The sequence below is a fragment of the Rhipicephalus microplus genome, chromosome 8 (assembly GCF_043290135.1).
Source record: "Rhipicephalus microplus isolate Deutch F79 chromosome 8, USDA_Rmic, whole genome shotgun sequence".
NCBI lineage: Eukaryota > Metazoa > Arthropoda > Arachnida > Ixodida > Ixodidae > Rhipicephalus > Rhipicephalus microplus.
The window spans coordinates 14646250-14672194 of NC_134707.1; the positions used below are offsets into that span (position 1 = coordinate 14646250).

Here is a 25945-nt window from a genome sequence, read left to right on the forward strand (position 1 = left end):
AAAAAAGGAAGGAAAGAAGGAAGAAAAGAAAGAAAGAAAGAAGAAGAGAAAGTTATAGAGAGCATCAACTCTGGTTTGCAAGACAAAACTTGGCTCTCCCAGTCTTAACTGCCCCTGTCTCACATTCTATGGCTCTATCTAGGCTTCGCTTGACTTGTGTAGTATGCACTTTCTCCCAGCTTTGTTGTTCCTTCACGCTTGACGTCACCAGTGTGATGCTACCCTATGTTTTTTTTTCGCTTTGCTGTTGTTTCAAGACAACAAACCAATTCGTGAAGCAAAGCATTCTGCTGGGTTACCTTATCCTTTGGGATTCCCGCAAACTCGCTGTCAAAATGTGGCTGGGTAAACACGGGCCTCTGATGCGAAGTCGGCGTCTCGTGTTTCAGGTCGTACCGGTCGGTCTTGCTCAGGCGTCGGATCATGTTGGGCACTGCGCCAGGAGGCGCTGCATAAAATAAAAGAAATCGCTGCAATTCAGGCCCATAGCCATAAATTTTTTTCGGCTGTGCCCTTTTGCTGAAGTCCTTGAAAAGCACCTATTTTGATATTCGCTTTCGTAAGGGACCCAGGGCCTTCGTCAAGCTGCTGCGACAGCTTGTTGTCTAGTTGTTTCGCCAGATTGTTTTCTGGTAAATGAAATTGAATTGAATTGAAAACACCTTCCTTCAACCTAATTTCCGAATGGGAGGTGGGGGGCAAGGGCATAGCTCTTGGCTACGGGCCTACTGTAAAGCCACGTGCGACTCTTTAGGCGTAAAATTTCACCTCAGTTGCATACACTATGCCAAAAAAACTCGAAGCAGCTTTGCACTAGGTGTACGAAGCCTGGAGGAATCGCGATGTGGGCGGGCTTCCTTGTATATATTTCTCTTCCTTACTCGGCCCCGCCGTGGTGGCCTAGTGGCTAAGGTGACCCGCAGGTTGCGGGATCGAATCCCGGCTGCGGCAGCCAAATTTTCGGTGGAGGTGAAAATGCTGTAGGCCCGTGTGCTCAGATTTCGGTGCACGTTAGAGGACCCCAGGTGGTCAAAATTTTTGGAGTCCTCTACTATGGCGTCTCTCAATCATATGGTAATTTATGGACGCTAAAAGCCATATATCAATCTATCAATCTTCCATACTCTCTTTCTCACTTCGATTCTCCATCCTTGTTTCGCTCTGATATTTTCTTCTATTTCTCTTTCGTGTGAGATCACTATCTCTTTCTCTGTGTGGTTGTTTCTGCGTGTGTCTCTTTGTTCAACAACAATAATCATCTGTAACTTGCATATCACACTAAGTCCGTCTTGCTTAGAGGCAGCTGCTTAGTTAGCTTTCAGAAACGCTTGTGCTTGGACTAGTTCGCACATGCTGAAGATCATAATGTCGCGCGAAAAGAGAACGGAAACACAGAATCACACACCACACTGAACCACACTACACAAGCGCTTATGGTGTGTGCTTCTGTGTGCGTATTGCCTTTTCACACTACAATATAATCACTAGTTTGCTTATGTCTGTGCCTGCGATCTTCATTCGTGGCCACAACCTACTACTGAATAACCCAGGTTAGTCCTGGTTAGCCTGCCTGCCTTTCGTTCATTCTATGACCTCTTTTTTTGTCGTTGGTGAAAGTTCTGCCACCGACTAAGGTTAAAAACATTCACTTTCCAGCGGCTACGAGACGAAGAATTTGTTGCAAGAAAAGTGGGAACGATACTTATACAACCGGAATAGTAGGAAAGCACACTGTATAATTGTAAGCTTACAAAAAAACTGGAAACATCACCAGGGTGCTTCACTGCGCTGAATATAACGTCTGATTATAGCAAACAAACCATCTGTTTCCGCCTTGCGAGTGCATATCAAAACAGGCGCCACTGGGAGCGTGGCAATAAATTCATTTCGGGGGCAGACCACAGGAATGTGTCCACCCTACAATTTTGTTCGCGCATGTGTTTTTCTATGTATTGCGTAAGATTAACTTGGGTTGACGTGCCAAATCTATGATATGATTACATGGAATGTCACATTGCAGGGTTACGGAAATTTTCGACCACGTTACCTAAGGTCATCAAAATATCTATGTTAAAGGTCGCAATATCTGTGTTAAAGATTCCTCATCATCTTGAAATTCAAAAATACCGGACTAGAAGGACCTTTGGGGTAATTCATTTGAAGGTCGAAGCTCCTTAAGGTGGGGGTTGGTCATCACCTGTATGTATGCATGTATGTAGTAACCACCTCACAGCATATCCACGGAGTAAATGATGATGAATAGAGTGAAGCTTACGAGGATTTTAGCGGCAATCCGAGAATCGTCTGCTGGATGCGTCCGTCCATTGTCTGTGTGTCTGTTCTTGACGCACGGATGGGCGCACAGACGGAGTGGTGGACAGACGGGCGCACAGACGGTGTGGTGGACAGACGGGCGCACAGACGGTGTGGTGGACAGACGGGCGCACAGACGGTGTGGTGGACAGACGAGCGCACAGACGGTGTGGTGGACAGACGAGCGCACAGACGGTGTGGTGAACAGACGGGCGCACAGACGGAGTGACGGACAGACGGGCGCACAGACGGAGTGGCGGACAGACGGGCGCACAGACGGAGTGACGGACAGACGGGCGCACAGACGGAGTGACGGACAGACGGGCGCACAGACCGAGTGACGGACGGGCACAGAAGGAGTGATGGCCGTACGGGCGCACAGAAGGAGTGATTGATGGGCGGACGGATGAAGTGGCGGGCGGACGGACGGAGTGGCGGGCTCACAGACGGTGTGGCGGGCGCACGGACTGAGTGATGGGCAGATGGAGTGATGGAAGCGCACGCAGATTGAAGACAGCGAACACGGACTGACGACAGCGAACACGGACTGACGACAGCGAACACGGACTGACGACAGCGCACATGGACTGACGACAGCGAACACGGACTGACGACAGCGAACACGGACTGAGGACAGCGAACACGGACTGAGGACAGCGAACACGGACTGACGAGCACGTTGCCACACTCATCATCATTCACTCTGTAGATGTGCCGTGATTTTTAAATGCGAAGCATTGCTCAGCGAACTTCGGCGACTTCGAGCGTATCTATCTATCTATCCATCTATCAATCTATCTATTAATCTATCAATCAATCTATCTATTAATCTATCAATCAATCAATCAATCAATCAATCTATCTATCTATCTATCTATCTATCTATCAATCTATCTATCAATCTATCTATCAATCTATCTATCAATCTATCTATCAATCTATCTATCAATCTATATCTGTCTATCTATCTATATCTATTTATCTAGCCGCTTACGTTTGGGTGGTCTCGTGGTCACGCCATTTACTTGGCGTGAACCAAATTAGCTTGAGGAAGGAAGATGATTTGACGAATACGACGCGCTTGTGAAGACATGAATAATGTCACACTCCCGTCGCGTACATCGTCAAACACATCCTGCCAGACAGTGGCACATACCCATGGTCGGGTATGTGCCACTGGTATGCGGGTATGTGACACAGGTGATTGACACCTGGTATCTGCGCAGGAAAGACGAGAACACACATGGGCAATTTTAACGCGCAAGTGTCAAGAAATACCGGACGTTGGTAGCGTCGACTCGACGAGTTCCAGCTGGAATCGAACCCAAGTATTCTGGGTGCCAATGAAGCACTTTATCACAGAGCTACGCCAGGTCTCGGAACTACTTTTGAAATAGACGCTGATCTTCGTAAAACGTTAATAATGGTTTAAGTGCTGCATACCCAATTTGATAAACATTACATATGTACTTTTTTGATACAGCCGTCACGTCGGGTTAACGTCAGATGTGGTGAGTTGCCATGCGCTGAAGTTGATTTATGAAAGAGTGTCCAGGGCAAGCATCTTCGCGAGCATCAGCGCTTCATATCAGCTTCTCCAGTTCCAGTTGGCATCGTTCCAGTTGGCATATCAGTTCCAGTTGACATCGTTTCGCAAGTGCAAACAACTGGTTTTATAAATATCTGCAACTCTTCAGCATGTATCTGTGTTTGCGACATTTGTACATTACTTCAGCGTGTCAATTCATGACGTGTCAGTCCAAGAAAAAATTGGCCACACGGTCACCTTTCTTGCGTATGCTTCGCATAACACGGATTCCCAGGTACGTGGGATCTGCCGATTTTTTTTTCTTAATGTAGTGATGCGGAATTGATTCTCTTGCATACGACCAAGTGAGCTCTACTAACGAGGACCTTTTTTTTTCAAAAATGCTTACATGCGTTTAGCAAAATCTGGGTGTTTCTCAATAGAAAGAGACCATCCCTTGTTCTTTAACGTACGCAGACATCGCACCGTATGCGTGTCCCTCATATTACATCCATGTAAATGCAACTGATGTGGCCACAAATGAAACTCTCCACCATAGCCAACTCTATACCATAGCCGCAGACTGCACCATTGTATATGTGCAGTCTGTTGCACTGTATATTGGCATATGCATATGCATGTGTATATGCATATGTATATGCATATATATATGCATATGTTGATTGATATGTGGGGTTTAACGTCCCAAAACCACTATATGATTATGAGAGACGCCGTAGTGGAGGGCTCCGGAAATTTAGACCACCTGGGGTTCTTTAACGTGCACCCAAATCTGAGCACACGGGCCTACAACATTTCCGTATATGCATATGTATATGCATATGTATATGCATATGTATATTATATTCATAATATAATATACATACGTATATTCACATAAAATGAAAAGAAAGAAAATATGGTGCACGGTGGAAGCAGAGAGTTAACATTTCCTCTCTGGCATCTGCAATGAAACCAGAAAGAGTTATTTTTCATCCCACCTGTTTATCACAACATTACGATGTGATTAAAACAAGTCGAAGCTTCCTTGTGTACAGATAATACAGCCGTGCACACATGCCACGCTGTCGTACCCTGAAAGAAAGGGGAAGGTCGTGATGAAAACATTTTCAACTGCTCACCGCTTTCCTGCTGCTCCCTAGTAAAATTTATTCAAGTATCCTTTCGAACACGATGTTGCTTTTTTTTTCTAAAAAAACATGAAAGGGAATCAATTCACTGTATAATGTTGTTTGGCCACACGTGTGTTATGTACATTGCGCCGACTCTTTTCCTGCAATAAAAAAAATTAGGTGTCGTGAACGAAACAGTCCTGACACACACACACACACACACACACACACACACACACACACACACACACACACACACACACACACACACACACACACACACACACACACACACACACACACACACACACACACACACACACACACACACACACACTCTAGAATGTTAGATAATGCTGTCACTTTTACAGATCACTACATTAACTTGAGAAAAACGTGGTTTAGACCCAGCTCATCCAATATGCATATAGGTCCCCAAATACGTCATCGAAGGACTAATGTAAAATAGTTTAGCAGAAGTCGTTGAATTCGTGGCACCAAAAAGAGAGGGGCACCGTAGTAAACTTTTAAATTCTTGCACAAGAATATGCAAGTAACTGTTATGTTACAGTTACCTAAAATGCTTCGAACAAGCGAGACCTTGCATGCTTTGTAGCATCCGCTTGAGGTCCTCCTGAGTGGAACAAGTGAACAAGCATAATGGCGTAGCACGCACACATGTGTTCGAAGACGTTCCTGCGTTCCACGTACCTTGCTGCTCTAAGAAGCGATGACATTAGAATACGTACACCCGAATACAAGGATCCAAGACGCCCGTTAAAAATTTATGCTTCAGATACGGAGTGCTATGTTTGACCTTGCGCCTTTCAGGTAACAAACTACTAACGCCTTGTCGCGACGAGTTTTGAGACGTCCCATGCTTAGTGCTGCGAAGAATCAGGAAAACGAGATAGACAGCAGAGACACGAAGTGGGTGCGGCAACTTGTGTTTTTCTTGACTGTTTCTGTATTCTATTTTGCACTGTACTAAACATGCTACAATACCAACTAGCCCAACTTATGACTTTTCGCTAGTCTTCTTTGAAATTTGTCACTCATGTTCAGGGACCGCTGTGAATAGCTGTGTAGACAATCTAAATGATGTGGACAAGCTAGCCAAATGTTGGCCTTGGTGAGGCACAGCTTCGGGAAACGAGAAGGTGTGAGGCTACGAAAGAGAAAAAAAAAGGGGGGGGACGGTAAGCTAGCCAGAAAATGTTCACAAATTAGCAATTTTCTTTTCTTCCACCATTTCGTAACATTCCGCCTTGTCGTTCCAAGAAACTACCAGGCTTCCAGTTATATTTTTTAACCAACCGAAAAACAATGAAACAAATGAATCAAGTCATGCAACACAACTGAACGTTCACTATAAGAACTAACCACGCCTTCCTTGGCAATGGTCTATTATAACTTCATTTAAATCGCAAAAACTGTCCATCAACTAGGGATGCATTTTACAGAAGTTGCCATTACCAAAGGCCCCGTGACGCCTTAGGCGGAACTCTGATGCTATATGCGGAGAGCATACACTTAGGCCGCAGAACCCTTCCTAATTGGTGCCCAAAGCTCCTGACATGCCTTGTAGAGGCCACTCTGCCTAAAGGCAAGCTGGGCCCAACTGGCTCCATTCATTCATGCCTGGAAGTAGCGTGAAACACCGATTGCAACTTGCCGTGAACCATGTAGTGATTGAAAGGCCAAGTGAGAAAGTAAACGAAGCCGGCTTCGCTTCAAGGCGATGTCGACACCTGCGTGTTACTACGGGGTCTGTTCTGCATTCAAGGTGCTTCTCCGGATACGCTTTCGTCGCACCTATCTACTCTTCCCGCTTACGTCGGTTTTTTTATCTTCATAGAGCGCTTTGTTTGGTGTAACCTCTTCGTTCCCTGCGTCCTTCGCAGTGTGCATCGCGAAAAACGAGATGACGCCCACCGCAAGGAATACAACAAGAAGCGCTGACTGAACTAAATGTCTTAAACAGAAGGAAAAATACACATACAGTACCCGTCTATACAGTGCATGCGTCAAGGGAAACTTCAGAGCCTTTTTCAGACCATCTTTACTATGGCACCATACGAACTGACCTAGCTAGCTCTACCCCTGGTCCCTTATTACAGTGGCCATGACACCAAATTTCCGACCATGGACATTCATGTGGGTTAATCCTAAAGCATTCGTGAACGTGCTGGCAGCATTTTAACGCATTTGGTGAAGCACCTAATTAATACCTAATAATAAACACGCGAGTGACCGAAAGAGTCGTGTTACAATGGCGCATTAGGGTTACAATGGCGCTTCACAACGTCTGAATTCCGGCGAACGATTTTTTCCCATGGTCGGCTGTGCGTGAGATCAAGATTTTTTCACCTTTCTTCAGCTTGGCACTGAAATTGAACAATTTGTGGTGGCTGAAACTTCGGTAAAGACGACTGCTCCGCTTTTTGCTGCAAATGGCGTCACAGGCGTTACGACAAAATAGTGTTCGACGGCTGTAGGCGGGGTTTAGGATGGCAACACCTAAGGCTTGTTTCGCACTGAAATATTCTTTTACTACCCACTTTCCATAACAGAATAGTCGTAAGAGCCACTCTCCTAGCTTCCGCTCAAAACGACAAATTTTGGGTGACCGTGTCATGGCGCCTTTTAAAGAGGCCCGGTGACAAAAATGAAACGTGCCAATATCTTCAATAATTCTGGATTCGTCGATTACACCGATATCCTTGCTCAAGTGGCAATGCTAAAAACAAAGATGTTATAGTTTTTCTTCAAACACTTTCCAATCTGATTATAGTGACACAAAAGGGCTATATTTATGATTCAAAGTGGTGCTTTATCATGTGGTAATGGTAGTGTAAGCTGGGCGTTTTGTTTAGGTCGACACAAGTCGCCTGTAATATTCATAGTGCCCTTGCTAGATCACATCACTGCGCGCTAAAAGTTATACAGGCACTTTTTATACTTACACACGTTGAAAATAAGTTGATTTTAAGTATCGCAAACTTTCAAAGCAATATTAAGACGCCGCTGGATACTCTGCGCACGGCTACCATGAGGCAAGACTTCCAATATGTCTCTACAAGAGGCGCGTGATGATTGGAGCCTACCATTGACGATGCTGTACCAAGTGAAATCCGAAAATGTTTTTTTTTTCTCGTCATCCGTGGAGATTTGAATTTCGACGACTAGTATATTTAATTCTCCGGGTTTGCAACTTTACACGCACTATACTGCAGCTGAAGGCAGACGGAAAAACGTTGCAGGGCTCATTTTCATAAGCAAATTACTCAACAGAGCAATCACTCAATATCTAAAGAAATCTAGGGCATTCGTCACTCAGAGTGTTCTTCACACATATTCCAAAAAGTAGCAGCCCAAGTAAGCTTTATAATATTATCTGGGGTTTACCGTCCCAAAACCACGATACGATTAAGCGAGACCCCTAGTGGAGGGCTCGGGAAATTCCGACCACCTGGGGTTTTTTACTCATTACGATCAGTGCGCGAAACGGACGAAAAATGCAAGAGAGTGCACGACGCAAGCGCTGTCTAACAACTGAAAGAGTGACGGAAGGAAGGTGTCGCATATATTTAAACATGAAGGCATAAAGAAACCTTGACACCCGCACCAAGCACGTGATCAAGTATGCTGTAGATACGAAATTTCGGCAGCTGTGAGAGCGACTGAAGGTTGGCTCACGCGCACCTGTCTCCTGCTTTTATGGGTTCATAAACTTCAGCGATTTCACATGTGCGCTGGTCATTATGCCTCAAAGCAGCGATTTCATTAAAATCAGTCGCATATCAGCGCTGCCGGCCATGGCGGGCAAGATGCGTGAATGGTGCACCTTTCAGAGAGCTAGCGTGTTCCCTTTAACGGACGTTGAGGCAACGTCCCGTCTCCCCACGGTACATATACCCCCATGACAGATGGGGCGAGTGCACCACTCCGCTCGCTCAGTTAGTGAAACGCTGACAGTGCTTTGTAGTGGAACCTTCATCGCTGACCGGCGGGTTCATTAATCTGCATCTAAATCTAAATACGCGAGCTGCAAACATTTTCGCCTCCATGGAAACTGCAGACGCCGCAGCTCGGGTTCGATCCCACGACCTTTGAATTAGAGGTCAAGTGCCACAACCAATAAACCACCGCGGCGGGCCGCAGAAGTGAACTTCAGCGGCTTGTGTGCGAGCAAACGAAAATGGTGTCGAGCAGCAGACGGCCACCCAAGCCACACTATTGTCCTATAATGCATACACTGTAAACAACAGTTCTTTGGGTCTTTGGGTATAATTTAAAAAGAAATGTTCCGCTCCTACGGTCAGAATACCTTTCGTCTGGCGCGTTTTGGGCGTGTTCTTAACTAAATCCCGCTTTTGTGGCCACCTATTTTTTTGATATTCGAAAAGAAATGTTTAGCAATTTTTAAAGCAAGCATTTGAAATACGATTATGCAAAGTACCTCTTTTTCCTGCTTGCATTTTTGTTTTATTTTTCGAGTTGAAGGGGATAAAATGGACGCGTTTACAATTTATCAAGTCTTTTCCTGCTGGTTTTTTTTTTCGTAAAGAAATCGTTACCTCGGTAACTAACGACAAAACTAGGTAACATGATTAATTCCAGCTGCAAGCCTCCTCGCAGCATACTGACTATAAAATTGGAGCGTGGCCCACTATACCGTCAGCTTAACACAAAATAATATACAAGGCATGTGTCGAGTTTTCGTTCTGACAAGATCCACTCGCAGGCTTTTCCAGTCACTGAATTTTTTTAGTCCAAAAAAAAATTTGTTTTAGTCAACTTGGGTTGGAGGGTTCTGATTTATGCCGGCAGCAGACATGTTACAGACGACCGAGCAACCTTATTGCGTTTTGGACGCATATGAAGGTTATATAAAATTAAAGACGGTGGTTGATAGTACGAAGCTTACTGCTGTAAATGCTAAGCCTTTTTTCCTGGTTGTGCCCTTTGTCTAGTGGTCGAGTGGCTCGACTGTTCACGTGAAAGTCGCGGAATCAAATCTCGGCCACGTTTGCCGCATTACGAAGAAGACATATTGCTTAAAGTCAGTCTACCAAGATTGAAGTGCTCGTTAAAGAACCCCATTTTGTTCATAACTTCCGGAGCCCTCTACTACGGCGCACCTTGTATTCACGTCGGGATTTCGAGAAGCGAAATCCCCCAGTTGTTTCTTTCCTAATAGATCTAAAAATGTTAGGTAAACACTGACAGGTACAGGAGAAAGTACAGGAGAAAATAGAATGATTTTTTCCTTCATTCACTACTTTTCAAGATACTAAAGCATAATATTCAGTAGTATAAGTTGTGATCATACTGGAAACATTTTTAAGTTGAAGCCTTTAGGCTTTTCAATTAGGTTTCATCTGAAACATTGACCAGCTTCTAGTTGTAATGCAACAAATAATAATAACAATAACGACTGTCACGATCTGCATACAAGAACCAGGTTTTGTTTATGACAGACATCGTAATAGAGGGCTGTGGCATATTCGACCACCTATAGGTCTCTCTGAAGTGCACCTAAATCTAGGTAGATTGACGTTTGATCCCCCGACCTTTCGGTCATGCAGTTCAACTCAATATTCCCTAGACCCCCGTGGCCAGGCGGTATTCGCCTGTGCAGCGTCCGCCGCAGTTCGTACGGCATTTTAGCAGAGCCGAATGAATGCTTTAGCAATGATCGGAACGCTGGTTTTCTTGCATTTCAAACACTAACGAAATGATACCCTCGGGCCAGGAAGCGAGCCCACGTTCTAGGATTTAGCAAAGGGGCCCCTCGAGGGCTAATCTATACAGTGGCTGATATAGATATACGAGGGCAGCCACACAACGAACCTCTGACACGTGAGTGCACCCGACGGCGAATAAGGAGTTGAACAATCACTCCGGCGTTGACACAGTTCCTTGTTCACAAGCAGCGCAACACAAAGTTACCTTTTAGCCACGAGCAGCATCAGTTCATGTGCACCACTCTCCGTACATCTGTCAGAACGCACGCACAGCCAGCAAGTGGCGACGATGTCAAGAGCATAACGCACCCGCGGATTTCCAAAAACAGATGCTTCCTAAACTTTTTTTTTCTCTCGAACACCACATCTGTGTTTCCGGGGACGCTAACGCACGCTGGCAGTGACATACATTAACACAAAAATCACAGGACAAGGCCCACTTTCTTCGCTTCGACCTCGTGATTAAAAAACATGCAGTCGCTCCTAGAGTGCCAGTGTCCTGTTTTACCCTACACAACCTTTTTCATTGCCGTACCTTTACTCTGAACTTAGAAATGGTGCCGTCTAACAACGATAGCGTACAGACAACGTACTTTACGACGTTTGGACATGTAGGGTGCCTCCGGAATCAGCAACCATATGACCGTGTGACGATGAGATCTGATGACGCCATAACTTGACGTAATATTGTGCAGTGACATCACAACTTAAAAATGACAATAAAAATTCTGGAATTAGGCCAAAATGACCTCACAAGCTGTCCTCGTTATATTGTGATTATTTATTAAACACTCGTGTTGACATCGATTGTTACCCTTAATAAGCGCATATATTCCGCCCTAATAACAGAAGCCAACCACAATAGCAAAAATTGAATAGCTCCTCCACTTAACAGATGAGGCATGGCAGCGGGGAAAAATTGCGGCATGTCCACGGTGTGATAGATAATGAGTGGGGCGAAGCGTCCATCCGCCCGTCCGCGTGTCCATCCGTCCATGTGTGCGGATGGTCGGACGAATGTACGGACGACAGCGCGGAGGGATGGTAGCGCGGAGCGACAGATGGACGGTAGCACGAAGGGACGAACGAAAGCGCGAAGGGACAGGTGAACAAACAGGCACACAGATGGGCGAATGGAGGATAGGACACACGGACGCTTCGCCCCACCCATTATCACTCCCTCCGTGAATACGCTGTGAAAACCACTAGCGCCATTTTGTTATAATATTTCCAAGGACATGTACACACAACGCCACCTATGAAACAAGTCATAATCTAGAGGTGGCTACACACTAGATACGGAAGAGGCAAGGACCACAGCCTAAAAAGCTTTGGTCCTAAAAAACATCATGACATAAAAAACTAGTACAAGGATGTTTGGACGTATCACCTTACGTCTGTGTATAGTGCTGGTAACATTGGAATGAAGACGTTTGCAATCTCGATGTTTTAAAGAATCTAACCTTTGAATATTCGCACGGATCTTTGTGTGCGCGGACACACACACACACACACACACACACACACACACACACACACACACACACACACACACACACACACACACACACACACACACACACACACACACACACACGTGCTACTTACTACCCACAACAGCCTTCCCCGCGATGTGGACACAATCACCCACATATCAAGCTTCACGAATAGAATTGCAAATTGACCTTCATATGGACTATTGTGGCATCAATTGTATATTTTCCCACCTGTTTTTTCATGGCCTCTCAAATGTTTTAAGGAAATAAAAATTAATGATTGACGATGCAAAGTTTTAAAAACTTTGGGGAAGAAAGGAATGGCAGGGGTGAAGAATTGGACGCCTTTCGCCACAGCTGCGCTAATGTACATGGTCGACCTCACGTAGGCTGACCCCCTCATCATTATTGAAATCGGCAAAACAATAACTCACTGACTTTGGTCCTACAGGATAATCATGATGACGACAAAAAATAATAATTTCTCAATCATGTAGCGTACCACAGCTACTACAAGTCCTGAATAGTAATGGAGTGAAATCGGGCAAATTCCGTATTCGAAACCACTCATATAATGTCCCTTGGGACACTTGAGGTACTAATAAACAAATTTCACGTGAACACTTTGGAGATATGAACTTCGATACCTCATTTGTTGATTTTTAGAGAATGTGCTGCTAGCCCATTTGGAACAACACTTCCGCTGAATAGACTATGGGCAACCAATGACACGTCACCATGTTGTACAAGTTTTCATGTATCGCTAGATCTGAAGAGTGCGTGCAGAAATCAATGCGAACTGAAAGCCAAAGAAAGGAACTCTGTTGGGACCAGGAGCTGCAAGATTTTGCACTCGCCCCCTATCTCGAGGTTTTTCAGCAGTTGTGTACACAAGGATAACGTATGGAAGGGGGGAGGCGATGGTCGCTTTCTAATGCTTCCAGGTAAGAGTGTGAAACGCATGACAGCTATCGGGCCGCAGTCCCTTTTCTTGTTTCAAGGGCCACTACAGTAAATAGAAGATGCGGGAGGGTAGGGGGAAATTTTTGAACAGGATGACACCTCACATTGAATTTTATTCCGTCTGAAACTATGGACTCCAACCGGAACGTTCGGAACTGATTGCAGCCCGTGGGCCACGTGTTTGAGACCCCTATTCTAAAGAATGTGTGATGCCTGCACTCCCCCCTCCCCTGTACTCAGTCGGTTCAATCCCGCCATCGTGTACAATGCATGACTAGGCCAATTGCAGGTTCTTGACGGTAACAATGACTGAGAAACCCCCGATGTTTCATTAAAAAAAACGGGTCTCCTTCCAATGTTTACCCTGGAATATACAGAGCCTGGTATCTTTCGGGGCTAGTATGCTATAGGTTCCTCAGCCAAGTTTAAATTGCGCGAAGACGACAACACGTCTGAACACAAACCATAACTCGTGGTCACATACATTTACGTAAGCGTTTGTGTTCCTACTTGTAGTCTTTCTTGTACTGCTTCAAGTAGAACGTTGACCTTGTGCTGAGCCACCAACTATGGCGGTCTACTGGCTGAGGCACTCGGCTGCTAGACAAATTCTGCGAGATCAAATCCTGGGCACGGCGGCCGCATCTTAGATGGAGACGAAAATACTTGAGACCCATGTGCTTTCATTCAGGTGCATGCTACAGAATTCAGCTGGTCGAAATTCCCGTAGCCCTCCACTACAGCGTCTCTCAATCGTATGGTTGTCTTAGAATGTTAGACCCCAACAGTTATTGTTAATAACTCCTGAGCTTCGAACAAGCCACCAGTGATGGAAGGCTGTTCGTAGTTAGAATCACGTGTTGCTTCTTGCGACCATTGAGTACATCTGATTTAATTATTGACACGAGTAGTAAGAGAGGGGAAAAGACCATCAGGGACCATTTCTCTTCTCCTCTGAGAGAGAAGCTGCCAATGGTTCTTACGACTACAGCTCCACCTGTACCGCTCGGAAAGTACCCAAATTTTATAGGAAACATACAAATGTACAGCTGCATAAACGGCGCGCTGTCAAAGGAATGTTAAAACACATAGGATGTGATTTACTACGAGTGTACAGCAGCTCCAAGAGCACGGTTTGAATCGTGTAATGAATGAGGCACTTAGGATAACAGCACACATTGCACCTCTGGAAGAATTTTATTCATCTCCTGCCAGCGCAAAATATCACCCACAGTCATTAATTTTCGGGACCCGAGCACTTGTTCGCTATTTTTCGACGATTCAGGATCAGAATCAATTTAGTCGCAGTACACTCGTTGCGGTTCCCCCATGCAAAATGCTGCGAAAACGGGTCGACGGGACTTGAAGGCCTGCAGAAGGCAGCACATACAGCGGACTTCACAGTTGCGAACGTTATAAACGAAAATGATTGATTGATTTAAATATGTGTGGTTTAACTTCCCAAAACCACTATATGATTATTAGAGACGCCGTAGTGGAGACCTCCAAAAATTTCGACCACCTGGGGTTCTTTAACGTGCACCCAAATCTTAGCACGCGGGCCTACAGCATTTCCACCTCCACGAAAAATGCAGCTGCCGCAGCCGGGGTTCAATCCCGTGACCTGCGAGTCAGCAGCCGATTATCTTAGCCACTAGATCACTACGGCGGGGCATATACAAAAATGAGTAGCATAAATATAGTATAGTAACGTATGTGTCATACATGGCGTAGAACTACGTCTATTTAAAATGTATTTCGTGATTCATCCTTACGTTCTGATCACTTTACGGGGATTTTTATGTATGTGTTTACACATCGTCGCTACGCATTCCTTTGTTCTCGTTATTTTTTTGTCTCCCTTCCTAGGTAATGCCTATATGGCGATGTAGTTGTTTCATAAATAAATATTACAAAGAAAATATAAAGTCGCTATATATATACAATAAACGCGAGAAATATGAATCAGCATGATGCACTCAACGTGAAATGTTGATTTCGAGTAAAAAAAATGTTTCTTCATAAAGTAAGCACCCACATCTCATTAGAACACACTGATTGGGCCACTGAAATTAATGTGTTTCTAGGAAATCTGAAAGTGTTGGTATGCAGTATTCTAGTCTAGCTCCACCGCACAACTTTCATTAGGATGGGAAGCACGTACAATGCCATTATTCGTCATTCGAAGGAAAGGCGTGGCACCCGCTACGCACCTACGCATATCCCGGTGTGTAGCGGGTACCACTACTTGCACTGTGTTCGTGCGTTGGCTGATTAATAAATATGGTGCGCCTTCCGTAATGCGTTGAAAGCAATCAACGTCCTACTCGTTGCGCAATTCGCTTTGTGTGAAGCTTGCTTGTCCTCTAAGTCAATTATGACGCAACTTACACAGGTCAACACGATTTACTGACTGACATGGCACTTTTAAAGCCTGCCATTGGGATGAGTAAAGGAGAGGCACTAGGCGCGCGCTGAACGTGAAAGGGCCGTCCCACGCGCTTCCCGCACAGCCGCAACGCACGTGCCGGGACCCCTACCGCAAGCAAGCGGGGGACAAATAAGAAAATTGGCGACGCTCTTTCACCCTCCGCAGCGTCACCAATTGGCTTTGTCCTCTGCTTGCGTGCGGTAGGCGTCCCGGCACGTGCGTTGCGGCTGTGCGGGAAGCGCATGTAAAGGCCATAAGCGCAGTGAAGGGTCACGAGGAGAAAAGACCCGAGAGCACGTGCTCGTCCACGCGACCCGAGCCGAGAATCGAAATCCCAGAGGACAAGCTCGCACTGTGCGTTGGTGCTTCCAAATGCGAAGGCGTGGGAAACGAGCGTCGCTACCACGACGGAAGCAGCAGAACCACCCGGTTCTGAGGCTGTCGGCAAAGAGGTTCGGAGAATGGCCGGTGATCTTGAAAAACTCGAGCGAGGCTGTCCGGACTTGCCACAACCTGTCAAAGCAGTTCCTGGGTTGACTACAGCTCCTCCGCCTCGAGCCAGAACATATGCGTCCCGCACCACAGTCAAAACGCCGGAGAACTTAGCCGGAGAATACGAGGAAGTCCAGAACCAAACAGCAATGAGGTCGAGCGGCTCGTTCGGCGAATGACGACGATGATGATAGAACTTGGGGAAGGCGTCAACAACAGAAGCGACAAACCGTCCACACAGCAAGGGCACCAAGTCGACGTGGCAACGCGACAAAGTTGTAAGAACAATTCGGTACTGTTGCTTCCCCACTTACACTCTCTCAGCAATCATGTTACGGCGTCGGGGAACGAGATTCCGCCGACGCGCTATGAACCAACGCGTTCCTGAGAAAAATTCGTGACATTAATTGGCGAGCCTGCCAGGATACAATTATTATCACGAATTTAACTCGGGAGCGCTTGCGAAGGATGGATTTGAGACTGACGGGAGACGTGTGTGACAAAACAAACACACTTTATACGAAGGTCGTGTGAAGCGAATACACAAAACTCGTGATGAAGCACTCAAGCATTAAACTAATACCCTAAAAACCCGCCAGTCTACAACTAACTGAAAAGAGAACTAAGGACACTCTGCGTTAGAGCTAACTCTATGCACTCTCTCAGCAAACATGTGATGGCGTCGAGGAATGATATTCTGCCGACGCGCGATAAACCAACGCGTTCCCGAGAAAAATTCGTGACATTATTCAGCGAGCCTGCCAGAATACAATTAATGTCACGAATTTATCTCGGTAGTGCTTGCGAAGGATGGATCTGAGACTGACGGGAGACGTGTGTGACAAAACAAACACACTTTATACGAAGGTCGTGTGAAGAGAATACACAAAACTCGTGATGAAGCACTCAAGCATTAAACTAATACTCTAAAAACCCGCCAGTCTACAACTAACTGAAAAGAGAACTAAGGACACTCTGCGTTAGAGCTACCTCTATGCACTCTCTCAGCAAACATGTGATGGCGTCGAGGAATGATATTCTGCCGACGCGCGATAAACCAACGCGTTCCCGAGAAAAATTCGTGACATTATTCAGCGAGCCTGCCAGAATACAATTAATGTCACGAATTTATCTCGGTAGTGCTTGCGAAGGATGGATCTGAGACTGACGGGAGACGTGTGTGACAAAACAAACACACTTTATACGAAGGTCGTGTGAAGCGAATACACAAAACTCGTGATGAAGCACTCAAGCATTAAACTAATACTCTAAAAACCCGCCAGTCTACAACTAACTGAAAAGAGAACTAACGACACTCTGCATTAGAGCTAACTCTATGCACTCTCTCAGCAAACATGTGATGGCGTCGAGGAATGATATTCTGCCGACGCGCGATAAACCAACGCGTTCCCGAGAAAAATTCGTGACATTATTCAGCGAGCCTGCCAGAATACAATTAATGTCACGAATTTATCTCGGTAGTGCTTGCGAAGGATGGATCTGAGACTGACGGGAGACGTGTGTGACAAAACAAACACACTTTATACGAAGGTCGTGTGAAGCGAATACACAAAACTCGTGATGAAGCACTCAAGCATTAAACTAATACTCTAAAAACCCGCCAGTCTACAACTAACTGAAAAGAGAACTAAGGACACTCTGCGTTAGAGCTAACTCTATGCACTCTCTCAGCAAACATGTGATGGCGTCGAGGAATGATATTCTGCTGACGCGCGATAAACCAACGCGTTCCCGAGAAAAATTCGTGACATTCAGCGAGCCTGCCAGGATACAATTAATGTCACGAATTTATCTCGGTAGTGCTTGCGAAGGATGGATCTGAGACTGACGGGAGACGTGTGTGACAAAACAAACACACTTTATACGAAGGTCGTGTGAAGCGAATACACAAAACTCGTGATGAAGCACTCAAGCATTAAACTAATACTCTAAAAACCCGCCAGTCTACAACTAACTGAAAAGAGAACTAAGGACACTCTGCGTTAGAGCTAACTCTATGCACTCTCTCAGCAAACATGTGATGGCGTCGAGGAATGATATTCTGCCGACGCGCGATAAACCAACGCGTTCCCGAGAAAAATTCGTGACATTATTCAGCGAGCCTGCCAGAATACAATTAATGTCACGAATTTATCTCGGTAGTGCTTGCGAAGGATGGATCTGAGACTGACGGGACATGGGCATGACAAAACAAACACACTTTGTACAAAGGACGTGTGAACCAAATACACCAAACTCGCGGTGAAGCACTCAAGCATTAAACTAATACTCTGAGAACACGCAAGTCTACAACGAACTGAAAAGAGAACTAACAACACTCTACGTTAGAGCTAACTCTATACACTCTCTCATCAAACATGTGATGGCGCCGAGGAACGAGATTCTGCAGACGCGCGATAAACCAACGCGTTCCCGAGAAAAATTTGTGACATTAATTGGCGAGCCTGCCAGGATACAATTAATGTCACGGATTTATCTTAGGAGAACTTGCGAAGGATGGATTTGAGACTGACGGGAGACAAACGTGACAGAACAAACGCACTTTATACAAAGGACGGATGAACCAAATACACAAAACTCGCGGGGAAGCACTCAAGCATTAAACTAATACTCTATGAACACACAAGTCTACAACAAACTCAGAAGAGAATTACGATACTCTGCGTTAGAGCTAACTCTATACACTCTCAGCAATCATATGATGGCGTGGGAGAATGATATTCTGCGGACGCGCGATAAACCAACGCGTTCCCGAGAAAAATTCCTGACATTAATTGGCCAGCCTGCCAGGATACAATTAATGTCACGGATTTATCTTAGGAGCACTTGCGAAGGATGGATTAGAGACTGACGGGAGACAAACGTGACAAAACAAACGCACTTCATACAAAGGACGGATGAACCAAATACACAAAACTCGCGGTGAAGCACTCAAGCAATAAACTAATACTCTATGAACACGCAAGTCTACAACAAACTCAAAAGAGAATTACGATACTCTGCGTTAGAGCAAACTCTATACACTCTCTCAGCGATTATGTGATGGCGTCGAGGAACGAGATTCTGCAGACGCGCGATAAACCAACGCGTTCCGGAGAAAAATTCATGACATCAATTGGCGAGCCTGCCAGGATACAATTAATGTCACGGATTTATCTCAGCAGCACTTGCGAAGGATAGATTTGAGACTGACGGGAGGCGAGAATGACCAAACAAAAAATCGTTATACAAAGAACGGATGAACCAAATACATAAAGCTCGTGGTGAAGCACTCAAGCACTGACTAATGATCTCTTAACCCGCCTGTCTACAACGAACTGAAAAGAGAACTAACGACACTCTGCGTTAGAGCTAACTCTATACAGTGTGAGCAATCAAGTGATGGCGTCGGGGAACGAGATCATGCAGACGAGTGGTGAATCGACACATTCCCGAGATAAATTCGTGACATTAATTGGTGAACCTGCCAGGACATATTTATTCCAGGAATTTATCTCGGGAGCCCTTGTGAAGGATAAATTTGAGACAGAGTGAGATGGGTGTGACGAAACAATACACTTCATACAAAGCACAGACAAAACAAATACACAAAACTCGCGTTAAAGCACTCAAGCATTGAACTAATACTCTATGAACACACCAGTCTACAACGAATTGAAAACATAACTAACGACACTCGACGTTAGAGCCAGCTCTAGCCCTAGCCGGTTAATCATAATGTAGTACAGCGCAAAAAACAGACAACCGACGAGCGACTAAACGAGGACTGGCTTGTTTGTTGTCTTTTTTGCGCTGCACTACATCATGATTGACTTGTTCCAACTAACCCAATAAGCAACGTGGGCTAGCCGGTAGCTGTACAAGATGGCGCTTCAGTACCAAAACGTTCTTCAAGTTCGTCGCGTTACTACGCCGACTCGGTTCCCTTGCTGCGTCGACAGATCATCGCTTCTGTCGTCGACGTCTTGCGCAAGTTCCTACCGTCATCGTCCGTTTTCGTCGAACGAGCCGCTCGACTTCAATGCCTGGTTGGTTCCGGTCTTGATCATATTCTCCGACTCAATCGGGCTACGCCGAACTCGTCAACGGCGTCTTAATTCGGGCGCGCCACGCCCACATTCTGTCTTGAAGCAGAGGAGTCCATCCAGAAGCTGCTCTCACAGGTTGCGGCCAGTCCGGGTTGCCTCATTTGAGTCTTCCGAGATTGACGACGCTCCCCGAGCCTATTCGCCGACAGCCTCAGAACCGGGTGGCTCTACTAGCCCCAACGCACACGTAGCAGTTCCAACTCATCCACTAGGATGTTTCTTCTCGGCTTGCGTCGCGTGCTACGAGTCTTTCTCGGACCAATTCCTTGCGTCTACATGGCTGGTGCGCGGGCCCTCGGATGACTTCTTTTAGATGCGGAGCATCTAATACTCGAGGCTTGTAGTGTGGCGCCGTCTGCAAGCTTCCTCCTCCTTCCACCATCTGTGCATCCCTTCCTCCTCTACACACCGCGCGCGCTTCACTCCTCCACCATCTGTGCACCCTTCCTCCTCTACACACCGCGTGCGCTTCTCCTCTTCACGAACATTCGCTAGCTGTATAATGTAGCGCGCATGCGCCGTCACGCTTCGAGAACATCGGCAGCTGACGCGCGCGCATGCGCCGTCGCGCTTCGAGAACATCGGCAGCTGACGCGCGCGCATGCGCCGTTGCGCTTCTCCCCCTTCTCGAACATTCGACAGCTCACAGTGCATGCGCCGTCGCGCTGTATATATACTCAAGGTCGGTGCTCGCTCGCTCAGTTGCCGCTGGTCGGTTGGTTTGTACGGCGCGTCGACGTCCGAGGTCGCAATGATCGACGTCCCTTCGACCAGCGCCGGCCAAAGTGGCATCTAAAAGCCATCGTGCTCAAAGTTCGTCGCAATAAATAAACACCGCCCTTTCGCATACGTGTCGTACGTGTTCACTCATTTAACACCCCTCCTACAACCACGTTAACCAATTTAGCCAGCGACCCAAGTAAGTCGCAATTTAACACCCCATTTCACAACCACGTTAACCAATTTAGCCATCGACCCAAGTAAGTCGCACTTTAACACCCCGTTAACCAATTGTCGGTAAACAATTCCCTCGGGGGAACACTGAGGAGGATGCTCCGCATCCTCCTCAGTGTTCCCCCGAGGGAAGCTGCGGGCAATTTTTTTTGTGCACCGTTGCTGTGCTTCAACGTTCTGGACGCGCCTCGCCTTTCCTCATTACAGTCACTGCGAAGGAGTTTCAAACGCCAGCGTTGTTCTGTAGTTGAATACTCGACTGCCACGAAGAGGTCCTAAGTTCAAATCCCTTCCGTTTTCGGGATTCTTGCGCCCCCCCCCCTTTTTTTTTTTCGCGTGGGATCAGTTACGGACACCCATGACAGCAGCGCTGGCACAGTGCAACTATACGTTGCATGCTACTGAATATTTTCTTGTTTAAGTTTCTTTTCCCTATTTCGCGCTATAAAGTTTGCACACACTGGTGACGGTGGCGGCGAACTACCCCACTACCATTGTCCTGCTGATCTGATAAGAGCTTTCATTGTAAAAAATTGCTGGAGTGAAAATTATTTGCTGTTGCTGTGGCCCGCTTGATGAATTTACTGTGTAAATTTGGTGATTGTGTTTACGTGTTTAAAAGGTTATTTCTTATAGAGCACATATTTCTTGTTCGCATTGCTTCTGCACATTCATGTATGAATTTCCTGCCACCCCTGTAATAATTCCTCTTAGGTATTGGCAGTATTTGACAACAAACTAAATATAAAAAGTATTGGCCAGGAGCGAGGCCGTGCCAAGCCAAAGATGGCAGCTACGACTGTCATACTCGCACGCCCGACAAGATTAATGTGGCTCCTTCGTCGGGTCAGAAGCTGCTCGAATTGTGTCCTTGTGTTACTAGTTTTTTTTCAGTAAGCCTTGAATTCTTGGCGAATTTTATTGCAGATTAAGTCACGAATACTCGTCTCGGCGTGCGTTTTCATCGGGGGGCAAAAAATGCCCTTAATGTTTGTGACCCGCTTGGGTTGGCTTGTGGACCCTGGCCGCGCTCATTCCTATTTTTTTCTCCTTCATGCTTGAATCAAATTTAGTTAATTGATACAGCCTCAAATTAAAAACAGGATATTTTAACTTCTTTTTGCAGGCTGCTATTCGGGCTTTCTGTAGATTTCTGATCGGGCGATGGGGACTATTCACGCAATGATGCACACAGCACTAATTACCGCAATCATCGATTCAACGCAAGAGCGTAAACAAACTATAATAATTTAATGCACCTTGAAGTTGTGTCAAGAGTCAAACAAAACTTCAGTTAACCCAAGCGCTTACTACCCACTGCTCCTCTGTTCAAAAAATAAACAAACTAGGCTGAGCCATTCCTACAAGACTAGCTTCCAAAGACGAACTCACCCGTCACAACTACACCATATGTATTTGGCGAATAACAGTACCACATACTCACACAAACTGTAGGGCTACACTGAACCCCTAAAAAGGTCGTTATTATCAGTGACCCATTCAGTGAATTCTAATCTGATTCGCTTGATAACTTGAACACAATTTTAGGGGGTGAAGGGCGTTAGGGTCGAGCCATGTCCCCTACATGTCGGGGTGCCACGCCATGCATATCCATATGAATAGCCGTACCGATATTCATATCTATATAAATATTCATATGAATATTCATATACACATCTACACACCAAATCCGCAATGTGAATAATAAACAACCTCGTATATGCTGCACACGTGATTTGTTACGTTTTTGCATCATCGTGTAAGCAATGAACGGGGGTTTTTAATCCCGCCGAGCTTCGCCCATTCGTCATCGTTCACCTCATGATTTTGCTCCAATTTTTTTCTTTACTCATAACCATTATTTGACGTTGCCCGCATCAAGCTGAATTGTTCTGTTGTGCCTTGTATATAAAGCAAGTTATGTTTTCGTTGTATGCTTTATTGATTTACCGATCACCTACATTAAAATCATTGCACTAGTTAGGGGGCGGTGAGAACAAACACATAACCAGTCCTAATGAGCACGCAACAAAGGTATATAAACACATGCGAAAACCCTCCGTAGCATTATCAGAAGATAAATACGGACCAAGAAATAATACATTTTCAATACACGCAGTACCTGCTGTGCTGTACTACGAATAGCAAAAACTATAGAATACTGTAATTCTGGTATTCGCCGTTGTTTGCAACTTTTACAGCTCTGAATTTCGCTGTGTGTGCTGCCCTATGCAGACCTCAAGGTCCCGACAATCTGAGAATTTAGCCTGGGTGACCCCCTAGTAAGTGTGCTGTTGTAAATGAAGTAGATTCTGATTGTGTCGTCGAGAAATGCCGACCAAAAACGTTGGGCCCACAGAATTTACGAGTGAGGATGTTATTTTGCACCGGCCGGAAATCCGAAATGAGATTCTTTCAGAGGTACAACGTTTGCTGTTTTGCGATGTGCCTCATGCATTACACGATCTCAACCGTGCTCTGGGAGCTGTTCTACACTCGGGGTAGTCGATCACCTCCTGCGTGTTTTCACATTCATTTTACAGCTCGCAGTTTATGCACCTGTGCGTTTCGTAGTTTGCCCTTAAAAATGGGGTACTTTCTAAACTATACAGGTGTAACCATATTTGTCAAAAACATTGGCATCCTCCAGCTTCTATCTCTTGGGGGAAGGGGGGGGGGGAGGGTTCGCTGAGGACTTTTACGACTCCCTACAGGTCCAGTCCAAATGAAAATATTTGCAACGGTCACAAAAACGAACACGTGGTTTTGACTACAGATGGCCTTGAATCGCCGTACTCATTGGGGCCCGAAAAAGTTGAAAGGTCAGTTTGAAACAGTGCTTCAAAGATAGCACGTAGAACCACAATACACATAGTACACACAAACGTAGACACACGCGTAGGTGGGTGCGTGTTTCTATGGTCTGTGTTCCAACGTGCCATGCACTGTATATTGCACGGTAAACATGTGTGCTAGGCAGTTTTTGAATGAAACAGAGGGGGGGGGGGGTCTCTCTTGCCGTTCCCCCAAAGCACTGGCATTCGGCCTAATGGTGCATTGTAATTCATGACGGGTTTGGTTTGACTGAGTACAATGGAAGGGGGAAGGGGCGAGAAGAGGTTCCCAACATGAGGCCCAAGGTCCGCACGCTTCCGCGAACATTTTGGTTACGGCCTCTGGTTTCCGATTGAACAAAATCTTGTCACTTCAGCCTTATATTTGCGTTATTTTTTCACCTATTCTGAATAATAACGTTTCATTCGAAAGTGATGCAGAGATGTGATTAGTCTCAACGTTTTCTTCTTTCCTCTGAGCCTCCCGATGCTGTCACTGAGTTGAAACATCGCCATCAAACAAAACGTTTGTCAGCATTTGTCGTACTGCAGTTCGGCATCGCTATCTTTCTCGAACCATACATCGAATACCCGGCGTATATGACTAAATATTCGAAGGATGACGAAAGGATCCGCGGACATGAACAGGATGGTATGAGGCCAGCATTCACTCCTTGCTTTCATGGCTTACGTACTCGCGGGCGACGACGCTTTGGTAAGCCTCCTTGTGGTCTTACGGCTCCTCACAGACACAATAGTTAGGGGGGGGGGGGGGGGGAGGGCCTTCTTTCTTCAACAGCATGCCCGCCCACTGTCGCGGGCAGAATGTTTCGGACCATTACAACAACCAGGTTTTTTTTTTTTTGTTCAATCACAGGACTACAGCGGAGATTTGTGCAGCTCATTTCCATTTATTTGGTTTGAATACATGAAAAAAAAAACATGACACTGAGGAAGTAAATGGGAACAAATCGGGCTGACAACTGCGTAGCATTGGTAAAAATCGTGCACGTATGCGGGGCTAATAGATTTCAACCAACCGGTGTATACAAGTTTCTGTAGACAATTTTTTTTTCCCGGTGGCGATTTGTCCATATACTTTATATTAATCACCCGGCTCATACATGCGAAAGCCACGATTCTGAGGCATGCAAAAGTGAAGGACTTTCCTCCAACTTTTTCTGGGGCTTTTTAACGCCCAAATATATTTGAAGTACGCGGCTTTGGCTTTTAGGAGCGGAAACTTGATGTAACACATCGACGAAAACATTGGTCACACTGGAAGGACGGTCAACTTGCAACTGAGTGTCCTCTCTACAAAACAAACAAAACATACCTTCCCAAGCAGCCCAACCATTCACGTTTCTAATATCGGTTTTGTTACGTTTCAGCCCTATCGAATGGTAGCCGCCATGGCTCGGTAGTCGTACCCATGCATACCCTGAAACTTAGGAACGTGACACATTACACGCCAATTTACTGCGGCGGGTAATAATAACTGACGGCATTTAACGTCCCAAAAATCGATATATGATCATGATAAACGGCATAGTGGAGGACTCCAGAAATATCGACCACCTGGAGTTCTCTAACGTGCCCCTAAACCTAAGTACACGGGATGGGCGTCAAGTATTTTTGCCTCTATCGAAGACGCAGCTGCCACGACCCAGGAGTCATCTTTTTTGCTCAATACCGTACGTTAATCATAACTGATTTCACCATCGAACGACTGAACATACGACATGCATGGCCATTCAGGTTAAGTTTACTTTTTTCTAAAACAAGATATATTCGCTATAAAGCCTTTGGTTGATGGGGATACCAACACAGACAGCGTGATCATCTACCTTGAATGGAAGTGTTCCTGGGAACCACAGTCCCAATACTTAGTTCTCACAGTGCCCATCTTTCCAATGTTTAACTAGGCACGGAGACGTGTTCC

The 25945-nt window shown here is 45.7% G+C and overlaps 1 protein-coding gene across 1 annotated transcript in view; it reads right to left on the minus strand.

The window, feature by feature from the left end:
* LOC119165209 (prestin) overlaps positions 1-25945 on the minus strand; it is a 67130-nt gene that overhangs the window by 35559 nt on the left and 5626 nt on the right. Inside the window, exon 2 of the mRNA XM_075871120.1 lies at positions 300-448. Coding sequence (XP_075727235.1) covers positions 300-448 — 149 coding nt within the window. The remainder of the gene's footprint in view (positions 1-299; positions 449-25945) is intronic.